The following is a 23,593-nucleotide window of genomic DNA, read 5'->3' as shown; positions in this document are numbered from 1 at the left end:
GTTCTGTCGGGGTTGGCCTGGGGGTGAACCTGGGCCGAGGCTTATAAATGTCCTCTTTGTAGCACAGTGGAAATGTCCAACAAATGACTCTTTTATTAGGGCAAGACAAAAAAACACAGCTAATTATGTTTACTCAAATCAACGCCGCGGCTAAACCGGCACACACACACACACACACAAACACACACTGCCTTGCCGGAGGGACAGGGGTGTGTGTGTACAGTATGTGTGCAGAGGGTACATTTAGAGCAGCTATAAAGCAGAAATATTAGGGTGAGCAGAGGCAGCTTTGCTAGAAAAGAAGGGGAAAAAGACTGATGGGAAAACAGTAGCAGAAGCTCTTATGGATGCAGCAAAGATGTTTTACAACTTTGCATGTATCATGCTAATAATTTGTATAAGAAAGGAAAGACAGCCATGGTTTTGAGAGAGCAGAAAGAGACAGAAGGTGCTGATTTGAGGATGAAAGTGTTTTTGACTTTCAGGGCAGTGAAGACACTGGGAAGTGTGGCTGAAGTCTGCAGCCAAACTTCTTGAATATGTTTTGTGTTGTTGTCCACCAGTGAAGGTTCTTTCTTTGCATTTGTGTGAAACCTCAGGGCCGATTGATGGCTTTAAAAGGATTACCTGAGTCACTGAATTCATTTGTAGAATTGTAAAGGTTTTCCAGTTTAAGTGAAATTGACAGTTTTGTTCTATGTTATAGTTTTTTCAGCTATTAATATTGAGAGTTGTAACATTACCAGCACCCTAGATTTTAAAGTTTAAAGATGGGGAAACCACTAAGTGCATCTTCATGGCCATGCTCTTCTGGAAAAGCAAAACAAGCCTTTTGTATGTACACATTCATTGAAGGCTTAAAAGAAACTGATCAAAGAAGGATGGAGTTCGAAACATATCTGTAGCATTTTAGATTGCAGCTCAAAGTGCAGGTTGGAAAACTCGCTGTATTCATTTTTTTATGTCTGTAAGTCAATTTCACTTCAGTTCTGTAAACCGAAGCATTACAAACTGTCTTTTGCAGTAGCAGATCATCCAACAACTGTTAGGTGATCTTTGACTTACTTCATATTTACTTCAACACAGAACCAAAGAAAAACTGCAGACTAATGACTAGTCATGTCCTCTCATTGCAGGCGTTGAGGATGCGTAAAGGGCGGCCACCAGCTGAGGTCTTTCCTGTTTGTTCAAGTGCATCTTTTAGCCGATGACGATGGTGAAAGAAATGTGAAGTCGCTCTTCATCGTCTTGGTGCGGTGTCCCTGACAGACCAGGTGAGTCCATTACTACCTCAGGAAACTTGTACTTATTTCAAGAAAGACGGTTTGGCAAGATGACTTTTTGAGAAATGCAGTACAGAAACCCAAATGTGGTGTCAAATTTGAGGCATTGAACTAAAATTAAAAGTGAAAAAGCTGCAATAGAAGCAAAGAATGGACCTGGGTGAGGAAACGAGGTCAAAGGCTGTGAGGAATTCCTCCTTTCTTTTCAGCTGTCAATCGTTCAGCCAGTGCCAGGAATCCCAAGGAACCGATGTGTGAGTTTTTGTATGTGTGATTGTGCGTCTGAATGGTGCAATAGGTCCTCGACTTGACAATGAACCCCGTCCTTTTGCGGTCACGCCACCACATCAGAGAGACAGAGACAGCAGGAGAAAGAAGTTATGAAAGGAAAGACAAGAAACAGAGAAGAAGAGGAGGAAGATGGAGGAAAGAATCAAATTAAGGAAATGAGAGAGGAAAGCGCTAAAAGTGGGGTGAGAGAAAGCGAGCGCAAAGCGTGGCAGAGGAGGTGGAGAGATGGGAAAGGTGCTGGTTTCAAAGAGGACGGATTAATGGAAAAGGGCTACGGATGGTTCAGCCAAAAAACAACGGGAACAGAGAGAGAGAGAGAGCGCGGGAGAGAGAGGGCTGGCCCCTGACCCGGGGACATGATAGAAAGGGAGATTATGGTTGTTCAAAACTCTCTAAGCGCTCACCCCCAGGACCCCAACTAATACCCTGACACACACACCAGATCCTCAACTACAAGCAAATACAGGCACACAACAAATCTAAGTATACAGCGTGTATAAATATATACTGTTGTTTACTTACTGTCAGCAAATTGTATAAAAATAACAAAACTAGCAAACAATCCATGTCAGTAACAAGCAATGACTGTGTATTTGGTATCCCGCCATGCTGCAGAACTGCGTTGTTGTCCAAATACTACCGGTACTAAAGACACATCAGTTAGCCATACTCTGACATATGTTTGTTCATTATGTGCGCTGTAGTTTATCAGTCGTGCTGCTGCTTTAAATGCTCACTAGAACGCCAAGTGTGTATTAATCCACAACTGAAAATAGTCCCAAGCAAATGCAGTATCTTGTCCTGTTTGAGTAATGTTTGCTTACAGTGCCCAGATGCTTTAGGAGATTGCTGACATGTTTTGTTAAATGAAATTATATATTTGTGGTTTTCTTGTTCACTAGAAACAAATTAGCAGCCAAGCGCCACAAGCACTCTTGTTACATTGTATGTGTGTAAATATTCATAGGGTAAGACTACTACTGTACTTTACTTTATAAAGTGTCAACTAATCCCATAAAGACCAAAACCAACAAGTCTACCTTTAAAAACTTTACAAATTTACTAGTAAAAGCACAACCTCTCCTTCGCACACACACACTGGCAGAGAGAGCGTAACACTGTGCTTTATACCCGGACCAAGACAAGAGTGTCAGAGGAGGGAGCAGTGTGTTCTTGGGGTGAAAGAGGGGACAAGCGAGACCGCTGCCAGTACCTGATAATGCGAACTAGAGGAGGTAGGTAGGAAGGGACAGATAGATGGAGAAGGAGTGAAGAAGATGGAGAAAGTGAAAAAACATGGGGAGTGATTCTTTTACTCTTAGAGCATTCTTGATTTATGTGCTGCTGTCGTTGCTGGATTGTTTGCGATAAAGCTACAGTCAAAGCGACAAACGTCTTTACTAATATTGATTATGAGTGGAGGAAGATGGAGGGAGGTGAAAGGCTGGGGTAAACGGGCTAGAGGAGACAGAGAAAAGATGCAACAACTGAGGAATAATAAAATGCTACAGTGGAGGAAAGTTAAAAGTAAGACATAAAAGTATAAACAGGAATAAGAAAAACATGCCTAAGACTTGATTCTCATCAAATAAATAAGAAAGGTGAGCTGAAAAGATGGGGCGAAACTTGAACAAAGGTCTGCAGCGTCTGACAAGAAGAGTCCTCTGAGGTTCAAGGGTCCTGCCTTGAATATTAACTCCATTAAAACACACATACGAATACTGCTCCTTGTACCCGCTCAGTGAACTATGTATCTCTTACCCAACACACTCGTACAAAAACACACGCTCACGCTTGCCAGCGCCTGCCGCTCTCCTAGCATCAATCACAAAACAGAAACAAAAAGAGAAACTTCATCAGTCAGCACTGTAATATGATCTGTCTGAGCTCACACGCTTTTGTGCATGTGTGCTGAGTGAAGCATGTGTCGAGCTGTGCGCACCTCTAAGCTCTATATGTGCGTCTGCTGCAGGTTATATGACTCTGTGCATACGGTATGCTCAACGTTTTTCCAGTGAATGTGTGTGCGCGTGCCTCAGGCCTGTGGAACCGCAGCTATGCTGTGCACAGCGAGCTGGACCACAGTAATGGAACCTACTATAGATGAATCCACCAGGCCTCACAATCCCTGCTGTGTCTCAGCTGCTTAAGGGCACAATCCACATAAAAACAAATAGCTTGCATCTTATGCACACTTTGGTCATAATGAGTGATTTTTAAGATTATGGAGAGTTTTAAGACACAGATCGTCTAAAATCACATGATATACTGAATCAAATGTTAGCGAAATGGTTAAATCTGACTTTGTGCAATGTCACACAGTCAGAAGAAATGCAAGAAGTAAAACTGTGACACCACCTGACAATTTTTGAATCCTGAGTAAGTTGATTTGAAAAATGTGTCAATGTCCATCATTACTGTGTTCCTTTAGTTAACAGGAATCGAAGAGAAATGCAACTTATCAAATAAAATTGCAATTGAAGGCACCATGCCTTTCTCACAAGGGGCAGAGAGATTTAAGCAAGAATATATCCCAAAGTATCCCTGCGTGTAAAATATAGAGTGGTCTTTATATGTGCTACCAGAAAAAGCAGGCGACATCAGGACAGGTGTAGAAGAAGAGAGAGAGAAGGAGCTGTCATCACTATGTGTGATGGGAGAGTGTTTGGTCTGCAGGACTGTTATTACTTTGCCCGCCATCATTTGCACTTCATCACTGCAAAACAGACAGAGACAAGAAGACAGGCTGGCAGACAGATGGATCATGCATTAGAATGTGTGTGCATGTGCACTATTGTCTCTGATTTAGGCGTATTCACAAAACACTCTGTACGGTCTGAGTATCAGTACCCTGTGCTCATTTCCTTTGGTCTGACCCAGATTCAGTCCAGTCTGCCTGCAACACATATGTTTTTGTGTGCATGCGGGTAGAGAGATATCAGGAAAACCTGTATACAGAAGACCAGATAAGTTTCCCTCATAGACTGGAAACTACATCAGTTGATGTCTGAGTCGGTGGCTTTAATATCGCTTCTGTAGAACAGGGAACGCTACACTGTTGCATCCCAGACTTGGCAGATAAGCACATTTTGGAAGTATGAAGAACTTTATTACCCAGAAATCTTAGAACATGATTAAACTAACCAATACATTGTTTTTAAATTTAGATCATAACTAACAAATATCTTTAAAAGTCACGTCTGGGTATGCTGCACTTTGGCGCCCCCGGGTGGCAGCAACAGGTAAATGCTTTAAGGCTTAAAAGCTGATACAGTTCATTACCCAGAAATCCTGTCATTATACTGGACCGTACTGTGTATGTGTTGAAATCTACATATTGTTTCTGTTGCTGCTTGTTTTTGCAACTTCCTCTGAGCAAGGATGATTTTATCTGACTACTCTTAAATGTATTTTTATAAAGCAATTTATATATTAATTGTAATGTTACAGGAAATGTAGGAAAATTTGTTGCCGTTTTTCATCACTGTGTGTCAAAACGACTGCGAAATTTGTGAACCGGAGCCATTTTATATACAAACAGTGTCCCTATTTAATTTTTCGCCTTTTTTAATGCCAAAAAAGCTGAGCAAAATGTTAAGGAATGAGCAGTTGACAGTTTTGCAGATGTATATCAAAATAAGAAATTTATAAAGTTTTGGAAAACAAATTGGGCTGTCCCTTTCTGTCTAATATAATTTGCTATAAAATATACTTTGTAGGACACATACTATAATAATAATAATACAAATTGTACACACTGTTTGCATAAATAACCTTTATATAAACGAGATTATCACAATGTCGTGCATATACTGCATGTGAACGGCCTGTTCTGTGTTTATACATGTGAACTCCTGTATGGAAAGCATATTGGAGTTTCTCTATAAAGCATGAATACATTGCTATTGTGTATTTATGTCATCGTATAGAAAAATCTGCACCACGTGCCATGTAGGTACCGATTACATGTGTGCATGTGTGTTTGCATGCGCGTTTACCTGGTGTTACTTATGCACATGGTGGAGACCAAAGCCTGTTTACACACTCTCATTGTGGAGACTCGCCTTCTTCCCCAGCAGTCATAATGTAAATCAGATAACTTGGTGTAAGGTTAGGATGAGGTTAGGGTAAGTGTTAGGTGTTAGGTGTTAGGTCTTAGGCAAGAAGCAGTATCCATTAATGTTGGGGTAAGTCTCCAGCAAATGAATGTGAGTCAGTGTAAAGTCCCAACAAGGAATGAAAAGAAATGTGTGTACAGTGAGTGTGTGTGTGGGTGTGTGTCCCTGCTCAGTAGCGCTCCTGTTTGGCACCATCCCTTTTGAAAGCTCCAGCTTCTAATGAGAGCAGACAGGTCTTTGGCAAAAACTGTTTCTAACTGCAGATCGCTTTAAAATGGATCCATTACAAAAATGTGCTGCTGCTGCTTCATGTGTTGAGGTAAAACTATACTGTATGTATATATGCACACATTAGCGATTATGTAGATGCTAAGGGAAAATAGAAGAAAGGTTGAAAGAGCAAAGAGAACGTGAGTAAAGAAAATAACGAAACGTGAACTAGATGCAAGAAAAATGTGTTTTTGGCAGTTTCTCACAAATTTGTATCCAGAGAAATTTGATGCAACTGTGGTTGCCTCAGGACATATTCCTAGCTCTCATTCGAACATAGAAACACACACTGTGACACCCACCAATACCCTGTATTTAAATATTATAGATTTATAATGATAATGTATCAGTAGCTGCTCCTGGTGATTACACTAAAAAAATTATCAGACCAATCTGCAGCTCCCCCAGGCCTGACAGAGCAAATTTCAGTTCACTGTTCAGCTGTCCTACTTGCAATTTCTCTACATGGTTCACTCTCACTGCTCCCATAGCATAGTTTTTGGCCGCAGCATGCAGCTCTTTTTACAGAGAAAAATCTCACTATATACTACCAGCGCAGCACGAAAACAGCACACAGATGCAGTTAGCTGGTGAACACAGTGGGGCGCTCAGCAGCTAAAGAGCCAGATATTTCTTTCAAGATTTGATAAAAGACCAAAAGCAGAGCTAAAAAAACAAAAGTGAATTTTGGACTTAATCAGGTGGCCAGGAATGTGTTACGTTGCTTCGTAAGCGCTGAATGTGTAAAGAAGTTCGCTAAAAGGTTTGCTCTATAATCTTAAATGGGGATGATATGTTGGTGTTATGTACAGCTACTGCCCTCAATTGGCAAAAAAAAATCAGTTATTGCCAGGGGTGACACTGGCCGCCCCCAGAATCAGGCTGACCACCCCTAGTGCCACCCCTGCTAAAGTTAAAATAACCCTAACCTTAACCCTCTACGCCCAGGAGTCAATAAGGAGCACAACCAAAGTTAGCTTAAAAAAAAAAAAAAAAAAAAAAAGCACTGTGTGTGTCTCATTTTTACACAAACTAAACAATTTAATTCTTAATAATGTGTTTATTATTTTGTAAACTAGGATTTAATTTACTCTTTAATTGTATTTCAATTGTGCCACCCCTCTCTGAGTCTGAGCCCCGCTTGGCCACCCCATCCAAAATTTTCTAGATCCGCCCCTGGTTATTACAGGTTTAATTACTGAGTACCTGACTAAACAGACCAAGAGAATACTTGATCAGCTCATATTCTTAAACTCAGCAGTCTCTATCAAATGTCCTATCATCCAAATATTAAAATACTGTGTGTCCAAACCAGTGCCCCCACTGGTGAGGGGACTACTTAAGGTTTAGGAACCTAAAAATACTTGAAAGTCAGAGAAAGGTTGTGTTTATGTTTCATAGCATGTGAAGTCAGATATTTCCACTTTCCCTCTACTTTTACTGCTCTGCTACTGAATGTAAATATGCCTAATCTGATTTGTCTTGATTGATCACCCCGTCATCTGCGTGACTCTGTTCTCAGAAAAATGTGCAGAAACAGTGCTCACTTTTATTTGGGAACATATCATGCTAGTATATGTGCTTCACTATTTGCTACTAGATTGGATATGAAAGTGTTTATCATAACATTGGATTCCTTTACAAAATGCTGCTGTGAAGCAAAGGAAAGGCAACGTACTGGATGCAGCTCCCATCTTTTGTTCTGTCGCTCTTAATCAAGACCATTTCAGTCCTAAAAACCCAGCATCTGCCTCTTAATTTCTCGAATTGATCAGATTCTTTGAGTTCTTGGCGCATTCTTTTGTCTTTTCCCCAACTTCCTCAGAGAAGGGACACGTCTGACATGTCGTTTCCATGAGCAGTCAAGCAGCAGACTAGTAGCTGAGACTCAAAGCTGCATCTGGGCAAGAGGGTTGCATCAGATCTCCATCTCTGTCTGCCTCACTGTGTTACAGGGCAGATGATGATTAGGCTGTAGCCCGGCATCTCTGTCTCTCTCAATATTCATGAGACATTTTACAGACTGCATTCATTTCTTGACAAAAACTTCATGGTTAGGTCAGGACCTCATCCCAATCTACAGTGGCTGCTGAAAGAAGCCAACCAAGACCTTCCTAACTTTATCGAGTCTTCCAGTGTTTGTTCTGCTTATGGGGACATTTGGTCCCCATAAGTATAGACACACACACAGCCTTTCATTCTTCTATCTGACTGGCATGCCTCCACCCCCACCCGCCCCACGATAAACTTGGCCGTGGTCCTCGGTTGCATTCCGGGAACACGTCTAGCTCGGTGTCAGATGTAAGAGAGAGGAACACCGCCAGTTCAAGTCGTGCGTGCAGCCACCCTCCCACCCTTTTGCTTTTCATTTTGAGATTTTTCTCTTTCTGTCCTTTTCGCTCCCTCTCCTTTTTTTTTTTAAATCCACCACCCCCAGCCCTTTCTATGGGCATGCTCCTGGGAGCCATCAGTTCCCAGTGCTCAGTAGTGGGACTCTCGTGCAGCCTAGCAGGGTCAAACTGTAATCCTGACCCTTTCTTCTTTCTTCTTCTCTCAGCTGCGTAAAAGTCCTTTTTGGCCTCTTTGGTCCACATTTCTCTTTCTTTTGGCACAAACATAAAGCTTAAGTACCACTTCTGACACATTCATAGATACTCCTGCATACAAAGGATTACGGGGTTTTATTCCCATTTGTTCACGAGCAAGCGTGCGTGGGAGAAGATCATTTCCTCAAATTGTGAAGCAAACAAGAAGATGAACGAATGATTAACCGATCATCCCATGCCTATCAAGGATATTCCCTTTGCTAGCGCCTTTATCCCACCTGTCAAAATATCAGATTATTGATTTTTTGTTCCGTACATGCTCCAAGAGGAGTATGCAGGGAGCAAAGCTGTGGTGTCTGCATTCACCAGGAAGGAGAACAGGAGAGAGAGTCTGGGGTGCGCAAAACCAACAGAACGTATCTCTCTCTCAACATAAACCTCCCTAAATAATCGCTCAAGGCATTATTACCTGTTTTTATGTTAAGCACCAAGCTTTCATTTGAAATATCAGGGAAGCAGCGAGATTGTTTTTTATTTTATTTTGACTGCTACTCAGGGACAACCCCTCCAAATGCCGCCGTATCACATATGACCGATAGCCAATCAGCCTGACTGCGGTTCGACCCCGCCACGCAGGGGAAGTCCCGCCGCGGTTGGCTGAGGCGATGCGCTCCCGTCTGAGATAACAAAAACTGATCTGATCGCTGGATAGAGCCACAGAAGGAGAGTCGATGAGAGTCTGTAGGACTAAAAACCAATCAAAAGTGAAATGAAAGTCTGTGACTGTCCTGTGTGAGCGGCTACCGGCGGCTGCGTGACGACTGGAGTCGCTCTGTGTGCCCATAGGATGAGGAGGAACCATCTTAAACCTGAAGACACGTATTTTAGAGGACTGTAGAAATTTCCGAGGCTGACAGGACAGTTTGTGTAGATTTAATACTGTGCGCTGTGGAATTTTGGGTCAAATTGAAACATGTTAAAAGGTGCAAACTGGCGTTTTTTTCTGTTGGATGTTTGTTTTCAGTGAAACTGAAGCACATGTAACAAGATTAACGCATGTGGCAAAATGTGTGGAAAAGTGTGATATTGGTGATTACGGAGCTTTGTACTAGTCAACATCAAGGTTCTCTCACTGTCCCGTTGCAGACCCACTGATCAGCAACTTCATATTGAAGTGATTAAGGTGCGCGCAGAGTAAAACCGGTGAAAGTGTTAAAGTGTGATAAAGGAACTAAGACAGCAAATTGCAACGAAGTCTGTAAAGTATTTGACCGAATATAATGATAACACAGATTTTATCACACTTGGATAAAGTCCCATTCTGTCCCCGCGTAGTCATCGGCACCAGCGCTGACCCAGACACCGACTCGCGCTCCACCAAGCCCCCCCTCCCCGTCCAGAGTCGGCCAGAGGGCGCGCTCACCGGCAGGAGCCAGTGGCAGGTCTCGCCGATGAAGGGGAAACCCATGGATCCTTTGGGCATGGGCAACTTGCAGTTTTTGTCTCGCGTGGCCGTCCATCTGAGCTGCCACAGCTGCTGGGAGACAGCGAGGAGCAGGGCCATGGACACCAGGCAGGCGGCCAGAGTGGCCAGAGCCGAGACGAGGTCGAAACTGTCGAACAGCATGGTGATGGAGAGCCAAGCGGTCTCTATGGAGCTCTGGGACGAGTTTCAAAAAGTTGGTGTAAGTTGTGTTGAAACTCTATTTGTGACAAAAATGGATAGATCTTGGTTCCCGGGGCGAATTAAAAAGTTTGATATCAAAGTTTATTTGCGTAAAAGCACAGGGCTCCTTTACGCATTGAAAGCGCTCTATCACCGACAAGAGTGTTTTCAGAATGAATGAACTGCGTGGAGTGCGATGTTCAGACAGACTGGATCTCTGTCTTTAAATAGTCACAAAGTGGCAGTTCTGTGGGTAAAAAGTCCAAATCAAAGTGTCGGCTGAGCGGATGAGATGCTGCAGGTGAACTCTGTTGCTCGGATTTTCAAAGTCAAACAGCTTGTAAACTGTAAAAAACCAGAATAATCTGTTTAATGATGTGATCATTTAGGACAAGAATCACACAAGACTGGGGACTGTCCTGATTTTTGAAATTTCATTTTTGTTCTATCTCGTTTGTGCATTAGTGACTTAAAATTAAGTTTGGAGGAAAAGAGTCTGAAACCTGAAGGCAAATAAAAATCTCAAGGTGACACGTTTATGTCAGAAGCTGGGGCACCGTGGTACACGTGGAAAAAGTGAAGCCGAGCCCTGAAACCAACAAGGGCTTTACTTTTTAAAAGTTCTCGAGGGATGGAAACACTTGGTTTGGGAGGGGGGCAATGACCAAAAACTCTCCCAGGAATCGCGTCTCTCTCAACTAAAAAATAAATAAATAAAAAAAAGTTGTTTGCAAAAATATTAATCTCTGTGGAGCAAACTCGAGGAAGATAACGTGTGTAGTAGTCGTTTAAGATCCGTGAGCGTGCTGGAATGAAGAGGTGCGCTGGAGATGCTCTGGAACCACCGACGTCCTCCTCCTTCTCTTACTTTCTGTCGTCCACTCTCTTCTGTGTACCTTTCTGTTTATGAGAGCGCGTCTCTCTCTCTCTCTCTCTCTCTCTCTCTCCCCACTGGCTGCCTATACAAGTCACCCTCAGTATATATATATGTGTGTGTGTGTGTGTATGGATGCGTGCGTAAAAACTGTGTGCGCGACAAGCCAGAGGCACCAATGAGTGTTTATATAGTGCGGAGGCAAATGGAAGGCGAATAGGCGTCCAAGCTCCCGTGGCCCCCCTCCAGCCCACCCCACCTCACTCCAGCGACGGCAAGAGAGGCAGAGAGACACCCCTCCCCTCCTTCCCTCATCCCTCCCCTTTGCTCCACCTCCTTGAGCTCCTGGAGGACCCCCACCTTCTCTCCTCCTCCTTTCCCTCCCTCCCTCCATCCTCTCTCTCCTCTCGGCGCAAGAAGAGAGAAGGCTTGGAGCGTGCTGGAGCTGGCAGAGCGCCAGTGAAAGAGAACTAGAGTGGGGAAAGCAGAGAGAGAGAGAGAGAGAGAGAGAGAGAGAGAGAGAGAAACAGGGCTTGCGGTTATTTATATGGCTTCTGTCTCCGTGCAGGACGTGCGCACTCTTGAACTAATCACCTGCAGACTAACACAGCGCTGTGTACACACCACGGCTGGTGTAACGTCATTTTTACTAAAAGAAACATTAGATTCCCAATCAGTAACAAGTTGAACTGTAGTTATTCAGAATCTGAAAGTGAAAAACTCGCCTTTGTTCACTTCCGGATGCGTCTTAATGCTCCAGATTCGGTGCGTATTTGTAGCTTTAGACTCTAATTGTCCAGTTTCAGTTTTTCATGTTCCTTCAAGTTTATGTTCCCGCTGCTCGATGGGACATGAGCCACGGACCTCAGACAGAAACTGGCATAATTTAATTCCAAAACTATTCAAATGACTAAAATCTGTCTAAAAAAGTGGAAATCTTGGTCTCACAGTGTAAAATTGATCATTTATTTTGCATCTTTTTAAAAAGTCTTATTTATAGATAAAGTGTCTGGCTCAAGAGACACGGGAGAGTCCTGCTCATTCTTTCTTTAACTTTCCACTTTTTTTCACATTTTTCCAACATCTTTTTTCATTTTTTATACAGGCAAAAAGTTTAAGAAGGAACCTGCTTGTTCACTTTCTGGGGCTTTCCCTTGTTTTTTTTTTCTGTTTCTTTTCTTAATACTTTTTCAATATCTTACATTTCAGCAGAACAAATTTTACTGTTACTACTTTTTATGTATAAGCTTAGACAGTTAATTCTTTGTCTTTGTGTAAAATCCCTGATGATGTTTTCCCATTAGTGGGTTCACATCATCCCATCACCCACCTCTTCTGTCTCCCATCACTCTTCTCTGTGTCATTACTCATGAACAAAAATGACAGACGCTGATGACTGAAGAGCTGAACGCACTGATTCAAGTGTCTGGGTAACTGAAAGGTCATGAGTTTAATTCCACCCAATGCTTTCTGTGATATTATTGTTCTTTGGGGACATAGTGATGGCCAAAAATATTATCACCCCTGCATTTCTGCCAGATAACTCACCACTTCTCCCAGAAAATTGTTGCAATCACAAATTCTTTGGTATTCTCATGTTTTTGTTTGCACTGGAACAACAAGCAGAGAAAAAGCCAAATGTGATCCATTCCACACAGAACTCCAGAAATAGACTGGACAGAATTATTGACACCCTCAACTTAATGTTTGGTGGCACACCCTTTGGGCAAAATAACTGAAATCAGTCACTTCCTGTAACCATCAGTGAGTTTCTTCCACCTCTCCAATGGAATGTTAGACCACTCTTCTTATGCCAACTGCTCCAGATCTCTCAGATTTGAAGGGTTCCTTCTTCCAGCTGTAGTTTTGTGATCTCCCCACAGCTGCTCTATGAGATTTAGATCTGGACTCATTGCGGTCACTTCAGAACTCTCCAGCACATTGTCTGAAACCATTTCTGGTGCTTTCTGAGGTCTGCTTTTGGTCATTGTCCTGCTGTAAGACCCATGACCTCTGACAGAGACCCAAATTTCTAACACTAGGCCCTGCATTGTGCCCCAGAATTCATTGGTAGTCTTCAGATTTCATAATGCCGTACACACAGTCAAGACACACAGTGCCTGAAGCAGCAAAGCAAACCCAGAACATCAATGGACCTCCACCGTGTTTGACTGTGGGGACCGTGCTCTTTTCTTTGAAGGCCTCATTTTGTTTTCTGAAAACAGTAGAATAATGTGCTCGACCAAAAGGTTCTATTTTAGTCTCATCTGTCCACAGGACATTCTCCCAGAAGAACTGTGGCTTCCTCAGCTAAGTTTTGTCAAACTCTATTCTGGCGTTTTTATGTTTCTGTGCCAGCAGTGGGGTCCACCCCCCCGGGTCTCTTACCATAGCGTCCCTTGTCATTCAGATGGCGACGGATAGTGTGAGTGGACACTGTCGCATCCTGTGCCTGCAGGTCAGCTTGAATTAGTTTGGAAGTTGATCAAGGTTCTTTATCCACCATTCAATCCTTGCAATATGCCATCTATTTTTCTCTTTCGTCCACATCCAGGGAGATTAGTTACAGCGCCATGAGCTGTAAACGTCTTGGGAATATTGCCCACAGTGGACACAGGAACAGGAAGGTCTCTGGAGACGGACTTGTAGCCTTGAGACTGTCCAGGCTTTTCCACTATGGTGCTTCTCAAATCCTCAGATAATTCTTTGCTCTTCTTTCTTTTGTCCATGCCCAGTGAGGTCCACATGATGCAGAGGTGGTGTGTTATCTGACAGAAATGCAGGGGCACCAGTATTTTTGGCCATGACTGTAAGCTTTCAGAGAACAATTAGATCACTGAGACCCAGATGCTGGAGGGAAACTTAGGGATTCCAGAGAAAATGAACTGGCTTCAGTTAGATCCTCTAAATGTAATCTGGGATTTTAGCAGCTGTTACATAACAGAGAAGCAGCCTGTGGAGACCCTGACCTCTGCAGCAGCACACACTCAGGAGCTCCATGTTTTTCATACTGTCATGAATCATCAAGGGTGAATCATAGTTTTAAGTTTTTGAAGCTGGTTTCTCAAAAGTAAAGTCCGTTTTTTCTTGGTTTTCCTAACTTTCACTCATTCAGGTCATCTGCTCTTCTTTCTTCTTCTGTCTCTTCCTTCCTTTCAGTTGTTTAGTTTCTGTTGCTGTTGTTTCCCCTTCCTTTGTTTTTTCTCTTTTATGCTAAACCTTTGTCTCTTTGCATGGGTTCACACTTTCTTTTCTTAAGATCTTCTGCTCATTCCCTTTTCTCTTGTCTTCACTTTTTCTCCTTCTCCTTCTTCCCTCCTTTATTCCCTAGTTCCCCACAGGTCCAAGTTAACAATAAGTCTCAGGGGGCATCCTCTGTGCCCATTTCAGGTATTTAACTGAAGAAAACCAGAACCTTCTCACTCTTTCTCTTACCTTTTCTCCTTTTCTCCCACATTCACACTTGTTCTTTGATAGCAGCTCAATGCTGCCGCCTAGTGGAGGAGAATTACATGGCAACTGATTGGCATGAGGGGAGGAAAGAGTTATTTGGAAAGAGAGGGTCAACAGTGACAGCATTGTCTTTGTGTTTATTATTTCTGTATTATAGTTCTATTTTTTATTATATATTTGTCTTTTTCTTGTGAAATTTTTGTGCCTTTTGTGAATAAAGTGGAACACATGACAAAGGGATTTAAAGGGACAAGCAGCATCAGGTCATGTCAGTTTTCTGTGTTTTATTGGAACCACGCAAAGTGGTTTCTCCCACCGCTGGGCCATGTGGCATAACCTACTCACCACACTATCCATTCATTAGCCACTCTGGTGCTTTTGATCACCAGAGCTTCCTCAAGAGATGCAATTTGCCTACCCTTTGCATTATAAGTATGCCCAGAGTGAACAGTAACGTTTTCTGTGATGTTTTTTTAAGGGCTTTATGTATAGTGAGTGCAGACTCCGTATATTTATGTCGACAAAATCACACGTCACGCAGTCTGTGGAATCAGAGCTACATAAAAATTCTCTTTAGGTGAGATATTGGGAGTGTCAGCACCATGGACAGCGTCGCTGCACTGCAAATGGACAGAACCATCATCTGTTCTTTATATTACAATAAAGAGATAGAGACTTAAATAGAAACTTAAATTTGTAATTTAAACATTGTTCTTGGCAACTCCTCAGTCAGATCATGGATTGGTTAAAGGCGTTTTACGTCTGGAGCTTTTATTTAGTGGACAAACCACTCTCTTAATGTCAATTTACATTAGTTATATAAGAACCCTTTTTGTGGCACAGAAGCCAACGCTCTGAAAACTAGTACCTTGTCTCGCAATAAATATAGAGGTCAATGAAAAAGTGGCCTAGCGCACATTTGTCTCATTAGTTCAACATTGTTTCAGCTCTTGGCCAGTGTTTGACCACATGTAATCTGTGGTTATATTGGATTGTATGTTTGTTACAGTCAAAACTGCATTATATCACTAATACCCAAGCAGAAATTCCTTACTGTGATTATGGGTACAATATTTAGATTTAATGGGCTCTGCTGTCAACAACAAGAAAACCATAATCACAGAGTAAAATACCCCTGAAATATTTAAGGGCTTTTAAAACACATGCATGTGATACTGTATATATGTGATGATAGATTATATTGAAGTGGTAATACAAAAATGTGGTTGATCTCTGAAAGTTGGCTGGCCGACAGTGTGTAACTATAGACAAACATCATGTTTTGTTGTTTAATTTGAGGAATTGCTGCAGTAATTGTAAAAAATAAAACATCCAGCTGAAGGGGACCTGTCAAAAGGGGTCTCAGAATACTGCTTTGTCATTTCTGTTTTTAACTTGAGAGCACTTTTTGTCAGAACGACCTACAGCGGTCCACCATCTTCAGTCTTTGAGTCACTTACTGTAAACTCAAAGTAAGGCGCTGGACAGCGATGTTAATCTCTACTGATCAAAGATGTTTCTTCCTTTAAAAATGCAGTGTATAAAGGTAATGAGTTACAGAGAGTATATACAGTACATAAAGTCATGTCTTTACATATATATTTGAGTCAAATGATAGATGCACATATGTTGTATTCTTTACCTGACAAAATTATATATTTAATATCAAGACTTCACCTGTTGTGTGCTTCATTCAGATATATTTCATAAAAAATACTTTATATGAAAACACTAGTAGTAACTGGTATATTCTGTACTATACTGCAAAGTCCATATATTCCACAGACACTGATAATAGATATAACTATATATCAGATATACGCACATAAACAGCTCATTCAATTTGCTGCAGATATGTTATGGACATTTAGCTTTTGGGGTCAGTAAAAGAGTTTTTCATCCTTAGGTCTTGTTCAGTTAAAATTTAATGAGTTTTGGTTTGAGTCGTGAGTCCAGAACTAAATCTAAAGCAGATTTAATGATGTAAAAGCAGTTGTGATTCAAAGCTGATTCACATTCTATTGATATATCTCTGGCTATGGTGACTGAGTTCACCAGAAGCTCAGACCAGCTGCACACGTTCATAAACCGAAACACAGTTCTCCTGAAAATCCTCCGCTGGAGTCGAGATTACCTCATCCAGTCCATTACAAGGTCACGAACTCTTGTATAATGCGTTAGACTTCCACTGTTCTCACTCCGGGCAGGGATGGGAATCTTTGGTGCTGCTCAGCCTGTTAACATTGTTATGTGTGTGAGTTAGATCATTACCACTTTTGTGTGGCTCTGGTACAAGTATGTGTGTGTTTCTTTGTATAAACAAAGAGGCCTTATCTTTACATTCCACATCTATGTCCGTTTAAGCTTTTAACACTTTACCTAAACACATACACACAGGGAGCATATGTGGAGACTGTGTGGGTGTATGACAGTCAGCATCAAAGTGTGTCACCGAGTGTGTGTATTCTGATGCATGTGAGATTTGTTAAGAAGGGTATTTACAATTTCCTCTGCCCCTGGAACAACCTTTCACAGCCGAGGTGTTTAGCTTGGGCTTTACACGGCTTAGCAGGACACAGGAAGTGAATATGAACACACACACAGATCGCAGACTTACAGTAAGATTCACGCTAATGCAATGATTTACAGGCAGAACGGTCAGATTTGTGATTAACCCCTAGAAATCATCAGTCACCCATATACAAATCTGTGTCCAAGTGAACTTCAAGATATCTGCATCATCCGCTTGCTGTTTGCGGTTTCCTGTTTTTGGATTTGCAGGTGTTCCAAAAACACAATCAGAGGCAGGGAATTACCAAAAGTCCCAGAGGGTTGCTATTATGTGTTGATGGAGAACAAGCTATTTACAAATTAAATCTGGCAAGTTTGGCTTACAGCAGATGGAGTCTGGTCTGCGTAAAATGTACTGGATACTTTTTTAACCTTTTCAACCCTGACAGATCAGGGGTGGAATAAGGATTCTGGTCCTTCACTTAAAGTGGAATTTTCAACATCATAATCTGTTTAGGTTTTTGGGGAAACTACTGCAGATGTGAAAGAGGTTCTGTGGCTCCGAAAGGAGCTGCATTGAATTCTGATGCTGTATGTTGCCTCAAGCCATCGATCAGGGCGGAAATTAGAAAAATGAAAGACTGGGGAGTTAGAAAAAAGTGGGCTTGCCAGACGTCTGTAGATGCTTCTTTAATGCCATTTATTTGTTCTTGTGAGGGTTCTTTATGTTCCTGTTTGTTTGGGTGAAAAATGTTCTTTACATGTGTTTTATACTAATATACAAGTTCCATGTTTTTTATTTCAGGATGAGTCTAAAACTGAGTATGTTTACTGTTTTAATATGTAGGTTTTATATTTGAAACCACTTTCTTTCCACTCCTCTTAGTTTTTTTGCTCATGTTTCTTTATTGCCTCTTTGCTTCTTTTGTTTCTTTCACATTTAGTCTTGTACTATCACGTTTTTAGATGTGCCAGCTGTGTGGCAATATCAGTCAGCCAATCCACTGCTTCAGTCCACACGTATCCCAACTGTATGGATCAACATTCATGGTCCTCAGAGGAGGAATCCTACTGACTGCGGTGATCCCCAGACATTCATGCCACCTTAAGGATGAATTGTAATAACGCTCTTTGTTTACATTTAGTGCTACTCACCAAAATTCACTGTGTATTTTTTGAGATCCGTTAAAACGTGCTGACTGAATTTCTTCATAAAACACAAAAAACTTTGAAAACCTGAGTTGTATCCATTTATTTACTAGCAAGAAGTTGTCTTCTCCTGAGTCCTCACCGCGTCAGATCCCCTGCTGACAGTCACGCCGCGTGGTGCCAACAAGGCCGTACACACTTCCCAGAATTATTAGTCTGCACTGCACAGGGGGGCACAGTGAATGAGTGTGTGTGTGTGTACAGCCATAAATCCATTTGCCACAAACATTGTGACGTACACTTGTACTTAACTAGGTTTATACATAACACATGTAGCCCCAGTTTCCCATGATGACACACTGCTGTGAGCTAGAAACACAGTTCACTGAGTCAACATGGTGTGTGGGTGTATGTCAAAGAGTGTAAACAGTCAGGTGAGTTCATGATAATGCTTTGTGTAAATGAGTGTAATGGTTCATGAGTGTGTCTTCAGGTTAAATCCAGTTTTATGAGTGTTCTGGCTTCAGCAGTTCTGTTTATACATAGGTGAAAAGGCGAATGAAGACATCTGGGCTCAATGACTCAAGTGTGTGTGTGTTTCTCTTTTGCTCATCTTTTAATGTTTGCCTCAGGGAACTATTCTTGTTCACAGGAAGGACAACAAACCATTTTGTCAATTTTTTTTCTAAAATTTGCTCAACAATTAAACAGCAGAATGTTTAGGAATGGAAACTATTTAAACCTCTTTTTAAATAGTTTTTTGGAACATGCTTGTTAATGTATTCTTGATTGTGTTTCTTTATGCAGGCTGAGCAAAACATCAGGAAGCTAACATTTACTTTGCGATAGAAGAAGCTGACCAGGAGAGAACCTGAGGAATGTGGTGTGAGATCATTGTGAGAAAGAAAATCACATCACTGTCACCCCTGAAAGTAGAAGGTAATTAAGGATGGGGTGCACTGGGCAGTAAACTGGGATGGTATCCCACAGCTGGGCTAAAAAAAATAAGATTTACAGAAGTTTTATGAGCAGTGAATCAGCCTTGTTGCCTCAGTGGCCTATTATGGTAGTACAACTACCGTAAAAAGTCTCCCCCTAGATCACAGTTAAACAATGTCCATAAACTCTGTCCTCTACAACTTCCTCCCTGTGAGGTTTAGTGCTGTTCTCATAACATCATGCTAGTACAATTTTTTCCCCTGATGGACAAGCGCTACAATTTATGTGGCCATTGTCAAGTCACTGTTGACATTGGTCATTTCAATAAACCCCGAATGCTGTCATTTTCTTGATTTTCTTGACCTGAGTGGTTTGAGTATTGACAGTCCTTCAGTGACGCACACAACTTGCACCATTTGGCTGCATGTAAGTCCACTTTAGAGCAGCACAGCTGTGCCTTTTGGCCACAAGGGGGACTCTCACATACAGTCAGCAGCCTTTTCTTTAAAATATTCTTGGATTCGGATGATGATCCGGAGCAGCACCAAAATCTAATCGATTGTTCCGTGGGCCATACCCTGCTTCTCCCCCCAAAAATCTAAAGTTAAAACAATGCTCAAAATCCAGTCATTACATTTTGAGTGAACAAATACAGTGTTCATCCCTCCAGAGTTCAGAGACTTGTATTATCAGTGCCAAGGTAGCACGTGGTGGCCCAGCACCTTATTAAGATACTTTATGTTGGTTTTTATTTTCATTTGTCACCCTATCAGTATGTATGAATAGATCAGTCAGTTTCCCAGCTGGATAAATCTCTCACATTTACCCTTTTGCATGCGCACACACATTTCTGAAAATTTCCCCAGAGAGGTCTGTATCGAATCAGATCTAAAACGACAATTACAGTAATGCCGTCCGACACGTTAATGTTCTAATGTTTTTGTATTGACTGTACCAGGGGGAAAAAATCCAACAAACACGCACGTATTATAACAAAGCCCAAAATGCAGAGCTATCAGGTCTCTGCTAAACTTTAATAATGGGCCCCATTATAATTCAGCTTTCTTCTTATGTGGTCAGGAACAAAAAAGGAATGAAAAACTGGCAGGGTTTCACTCACCCACACACTCACACACAGTAGTCTTCTTTCAGAAAGAAAGAGAAGCTGCTGGTCAGGCCACAGCTATTTTAGGGGGAGTATTAGTAAAAATCACTGTGAATGAAAACCGAAGGAGATGAAGAGATGGGAGAATGGAGGAAGAGAAGGGTTGAGGGGTTTCAGAGGTCCAGACCACAGGCATCTAGCAAGATGAATATTGTGGTTGTCTGCAGCTCAGGGGATATTTCCAGTTTTAAATCAAGTTACTTTAACAAATATTTTCTGGCATATCTTGTGCTGTTGGGAATAAAAGAAGAAGCTCTGACCTCCAGGTGTTCAAAGTTGCATAAATTGATTCCCCACTTAGTAGTCAAAGACAAATTATGACAAAAAGAGCACAAGTCATTCTAATGGTCATGTTAAAATGGTATATGATGACCAGTAGAGACGGTGCTCGAAAACAAACAAAAGTCCAAATTTTTACATGTAATTAACTATTATCTATAAACAGGGATTGTCTAATCATAGCTTAGCAAAATAATAAGATAGGTTTTGGATTCAAATGCCAAAACAATGTGCATGGAGAGGAGAAAACACGCAAGCAGTGGTGTAAGGATTGGATTAAACCATGTGTTTATCCGCTCTGACATTAGCTGCAAACATTAGCATGCCCAGTGACCTACCATAGCTTAATACCTACATACTGTGTATTAGCTATGGGGTTATGGGCTACATTAGAGGAATACGTGTTGCAAAGATATTGGAAAGCTGTAAAGAAGAGGAGAAGGGACAGGGAAAACAAAAAAGAATGAGATGCAGAGATTTTAAAAAGCAGTGGAGTTTATTTTGTTAATATTTTTAGTAGTAGTGCAGTAATATGTTGTCAGTAGGAAGCAAGAAAAGGACAGAAAAATGATGGCAGAAAGTGAGAGTTGAGCAAAAGAAAAGTGAAAAGTAGAAATAAAAATGTAGAGAAAAAGTGAGAAAACTGAACAATTTAAAGACATTTTTGTTCTTATCCTTAAAAAGTGCAATGACAAAGGGGAGAAAGTGAAAGTTACACAGACTCAGTTGGTGTTTCTGTAACCTTTGACCCCTCAGGCTCATCAATAACCAAGAGGTGCGGAGAAGTGTGTGCGCTGTCTCATCTGTCTTCATTATACCTCTGTGGGTGTGTGCGTTTCATTATAGCAGTATTCTCATGCACATACATTTTAAGTGGACACACAAACGCAGGTTTCACAGAAGAAGACATGAGTAAAGAACAGACCAAAAATATAAAGCTTTTGTTTTGAAAATCCACAAAAGCATTGTTTTGTATAGTTTTGTTCTGAGCATTCTGAAAACCAACAGGAAGGAAAAGTTAAAGCTGCTTTTGTCTGCCAGGCAACAATGAACTGCACCTGTGTTGTTTCACTCTCTCCATGTGTTTTCATCCACCTGTGGCTCTTTCGGTTTGTGGAGGAAGTAGAGTAAACACATTGTTATCTGTTGGGCTGATTGTTTCACTCCTTCTCACACACAGGAGCCAGACCCAAGCTAGGAAGCGATGGTGGTGTTGAAAGCTTTACCACCATGTGCAGGTACAGAAAAAACCTTCTTCTCACATCTTCTCTCTCCTTGTAACTGCAAGGTTTTTTATTTTTATTTTTTAATCAAAGCACACGCGTCAAATATAGGCAAAGTGTACTGCGTGCTAGCGTTTTTCAGACATGGGGCATGTTTCTTTTGTGCCATAAAGCAGTCCAATAGATTTCCTTCCAAAATCAACCTAGTGGTTCTAAGTGGAAGTTGGCAGAGCAACAGCAGTCTTTGCAATGTCTTAATTATTTGTTCTTTCATAAAGAGGCTGGTTAATGTCCATCTTTATGGATTACACACCAATGAGAATTACAAAAAGTAAAATTATTGGATTCAGAAAACTCAAAAAGAGTCTAGAAAGACATTAGAATAAAGGCGGTAGCTGTAGTTTTTCTGCCATTGCTATTAATACCAATATTAACAAGGGCATAAAGGAGGGAAGGAAACAACAACTTTCCTTCCTGTCTTCCTTTATCTGTTGTTTCCTGCTCATAGTTGATTTGTATTATTCTAGCATGTTATATACCAACTTCCTCTTTCTATATTTGGCTGTTTGCCTCTTCCTTGTCTGCCAGAACACACTACCAAACCTGAGCATGGCGCACACACAAACACCAAGTCATCTGATATGAAAAAAGGCATAAAGATTCAACCAAGTGGGTGAGAGAAACACTGATATTAGATAAGACACCCCACCAAAGTGTACTTGTGTATGGTCCTCTCATGACCCCAGGATAACCTTAAATGACCTTTCACCTCTGTAGGTCCCACACACATATATGCAAAGTTAGATTAACATGAAATTCCAAGTCTTTCCTTCACAACATATTTCATTTCCGTTTGTTGACCAGTGCTTTAAATGTCCTGACAACAAACAACTTCTTTGATGGCACTTAAGACCACATTTCTAATCTATTTGGACACTTGTGTAACAATTCTGTCCTAGAAACTTTGAAAAGATTCTTTACTCAGACCCATAAATCAAATCTATATACAGCTCCTTTATCCAGGCTCTTGATGTGTCTGGCTCATCTTAAAAAGACAAAAGACAGCAGTGAAACATGATGTTCAAGTGGAGTCATGTGCCTGTTTGAAGGAGAGGCCTGCGTCTTCTCACACTTGCCAGACCACAGGAGTCTGAGACACACCACAGTCAGAGGAGGAATAATAAGATAATACTCAAAGTGTGTGTGCAGTAGAAAGGAAGACTTTGAAGAGTGCTCATTTGCACAAGTTTATCATTAATGTGACTGAGCTGAAACTGAGGAAAGCCTTAAACTGCTATTATCTCTCTTTTATTCTTATGTTTCTTTCTCTCTGAAAGTTAATATTTCTCTGCCAGATAACCTTTGATAACAGAACTCAGCACTTATTACTGTCAAACCTTTGTTTAAGGTTCTTCAACATAACTTCAGTTACATAATACATTGTAACATGTCTGGAAATAAGCCAAAGGTAACCCCTTTGTAATCACCAATATTTTGATTAGTAACTATAATTTAATTACATATTTTTTCATACTACCACAACTGATTACAATATTTACTTTGCAATTTAATTACAGTAACTAGTTACTCCCCAACACGGTATATACCTGATAAATGTAAATCCAGTATTCTCTCTTTTTATTTTATAGCAATAACTACCTTTACAAGTCGCTAACTGTTTGCTAAGCAGGTAGTGTATATCAGTGTACGACATGATAATGAGAACGAACCAACACAGTAAAGTTTAGCATCATAAAACCAAAACAAAGAGCTTAAAGATGCTAAAATGATTCACAGAGCTATGGGGGGGGGGGGGGACTGGAGTG

At 41.2% G+C, this 23,593-nt stretch overlaps 1 protein-coding gene and 1 long non-coding RNA gene across 2 annotated transcripts in view; one reads left to right on the top strand and one right to left on the bottom strand.

The window, feature by feature from the left end:
* Positions 1-11,202, bottom strand: part of cyp26b1 (cytochrome P450, family 26, subfamily b, polypeptide 1) — a 32,089-nt gene extending 20,887 nt beyond the window's left edge. Inside the window, exon 1 of the mRNA XM_020624296.1 lies at positions 9,932-11,202. Within this exon, the coding sequence (XP_020479952.1) occupies positions 9,932-10,135 (204 nt within the window). The 5' untranslated portion in view covers positions 10,136-11,202. The remainder of the gene's footprint in view (positions 1-9,931) is intronic.
* Positions 1,155-23,593, top strand: part of LOC109974208 (uncharacterized) — a 24,244-nt gene continuing 1,805 nt past the window's right edge. The window contains exons 1-3 of the long non-coding RNA XR_002276938.1: positions 1,155-1,274; positions 18,969-19,100; positions 21,725-21,782. This is a non-coding gene — a long non-coding RNA (uncharacterized LOC109974208). The remainder of the gene's footprint in view (positions 1,275-18,968; positions 19,101-21,724; positions 21,783-23,593) is intronic.

The sequence above is a fragment of the Monopterus albus genome, unplaced genomic scaffold (assembly GCF_001952655.1).
Source record: "Monopterus albus unplaced genomic scaffold, M_albus_1.0 scaffold324.1, whole genome shotgun sequence".
Classification (NCBI taxonomy): domain Eukaryota; kingdom Metazoa; phylum Chordata; class Actinopteri; order Synbranchiformes; family Synbranchidae; genus Monopterus; species Monopterus albus.
Note: the sequence above shows the minus strand (reverse complement) of the source record. Positions and strands in the feature narration are given on the sequence as shown.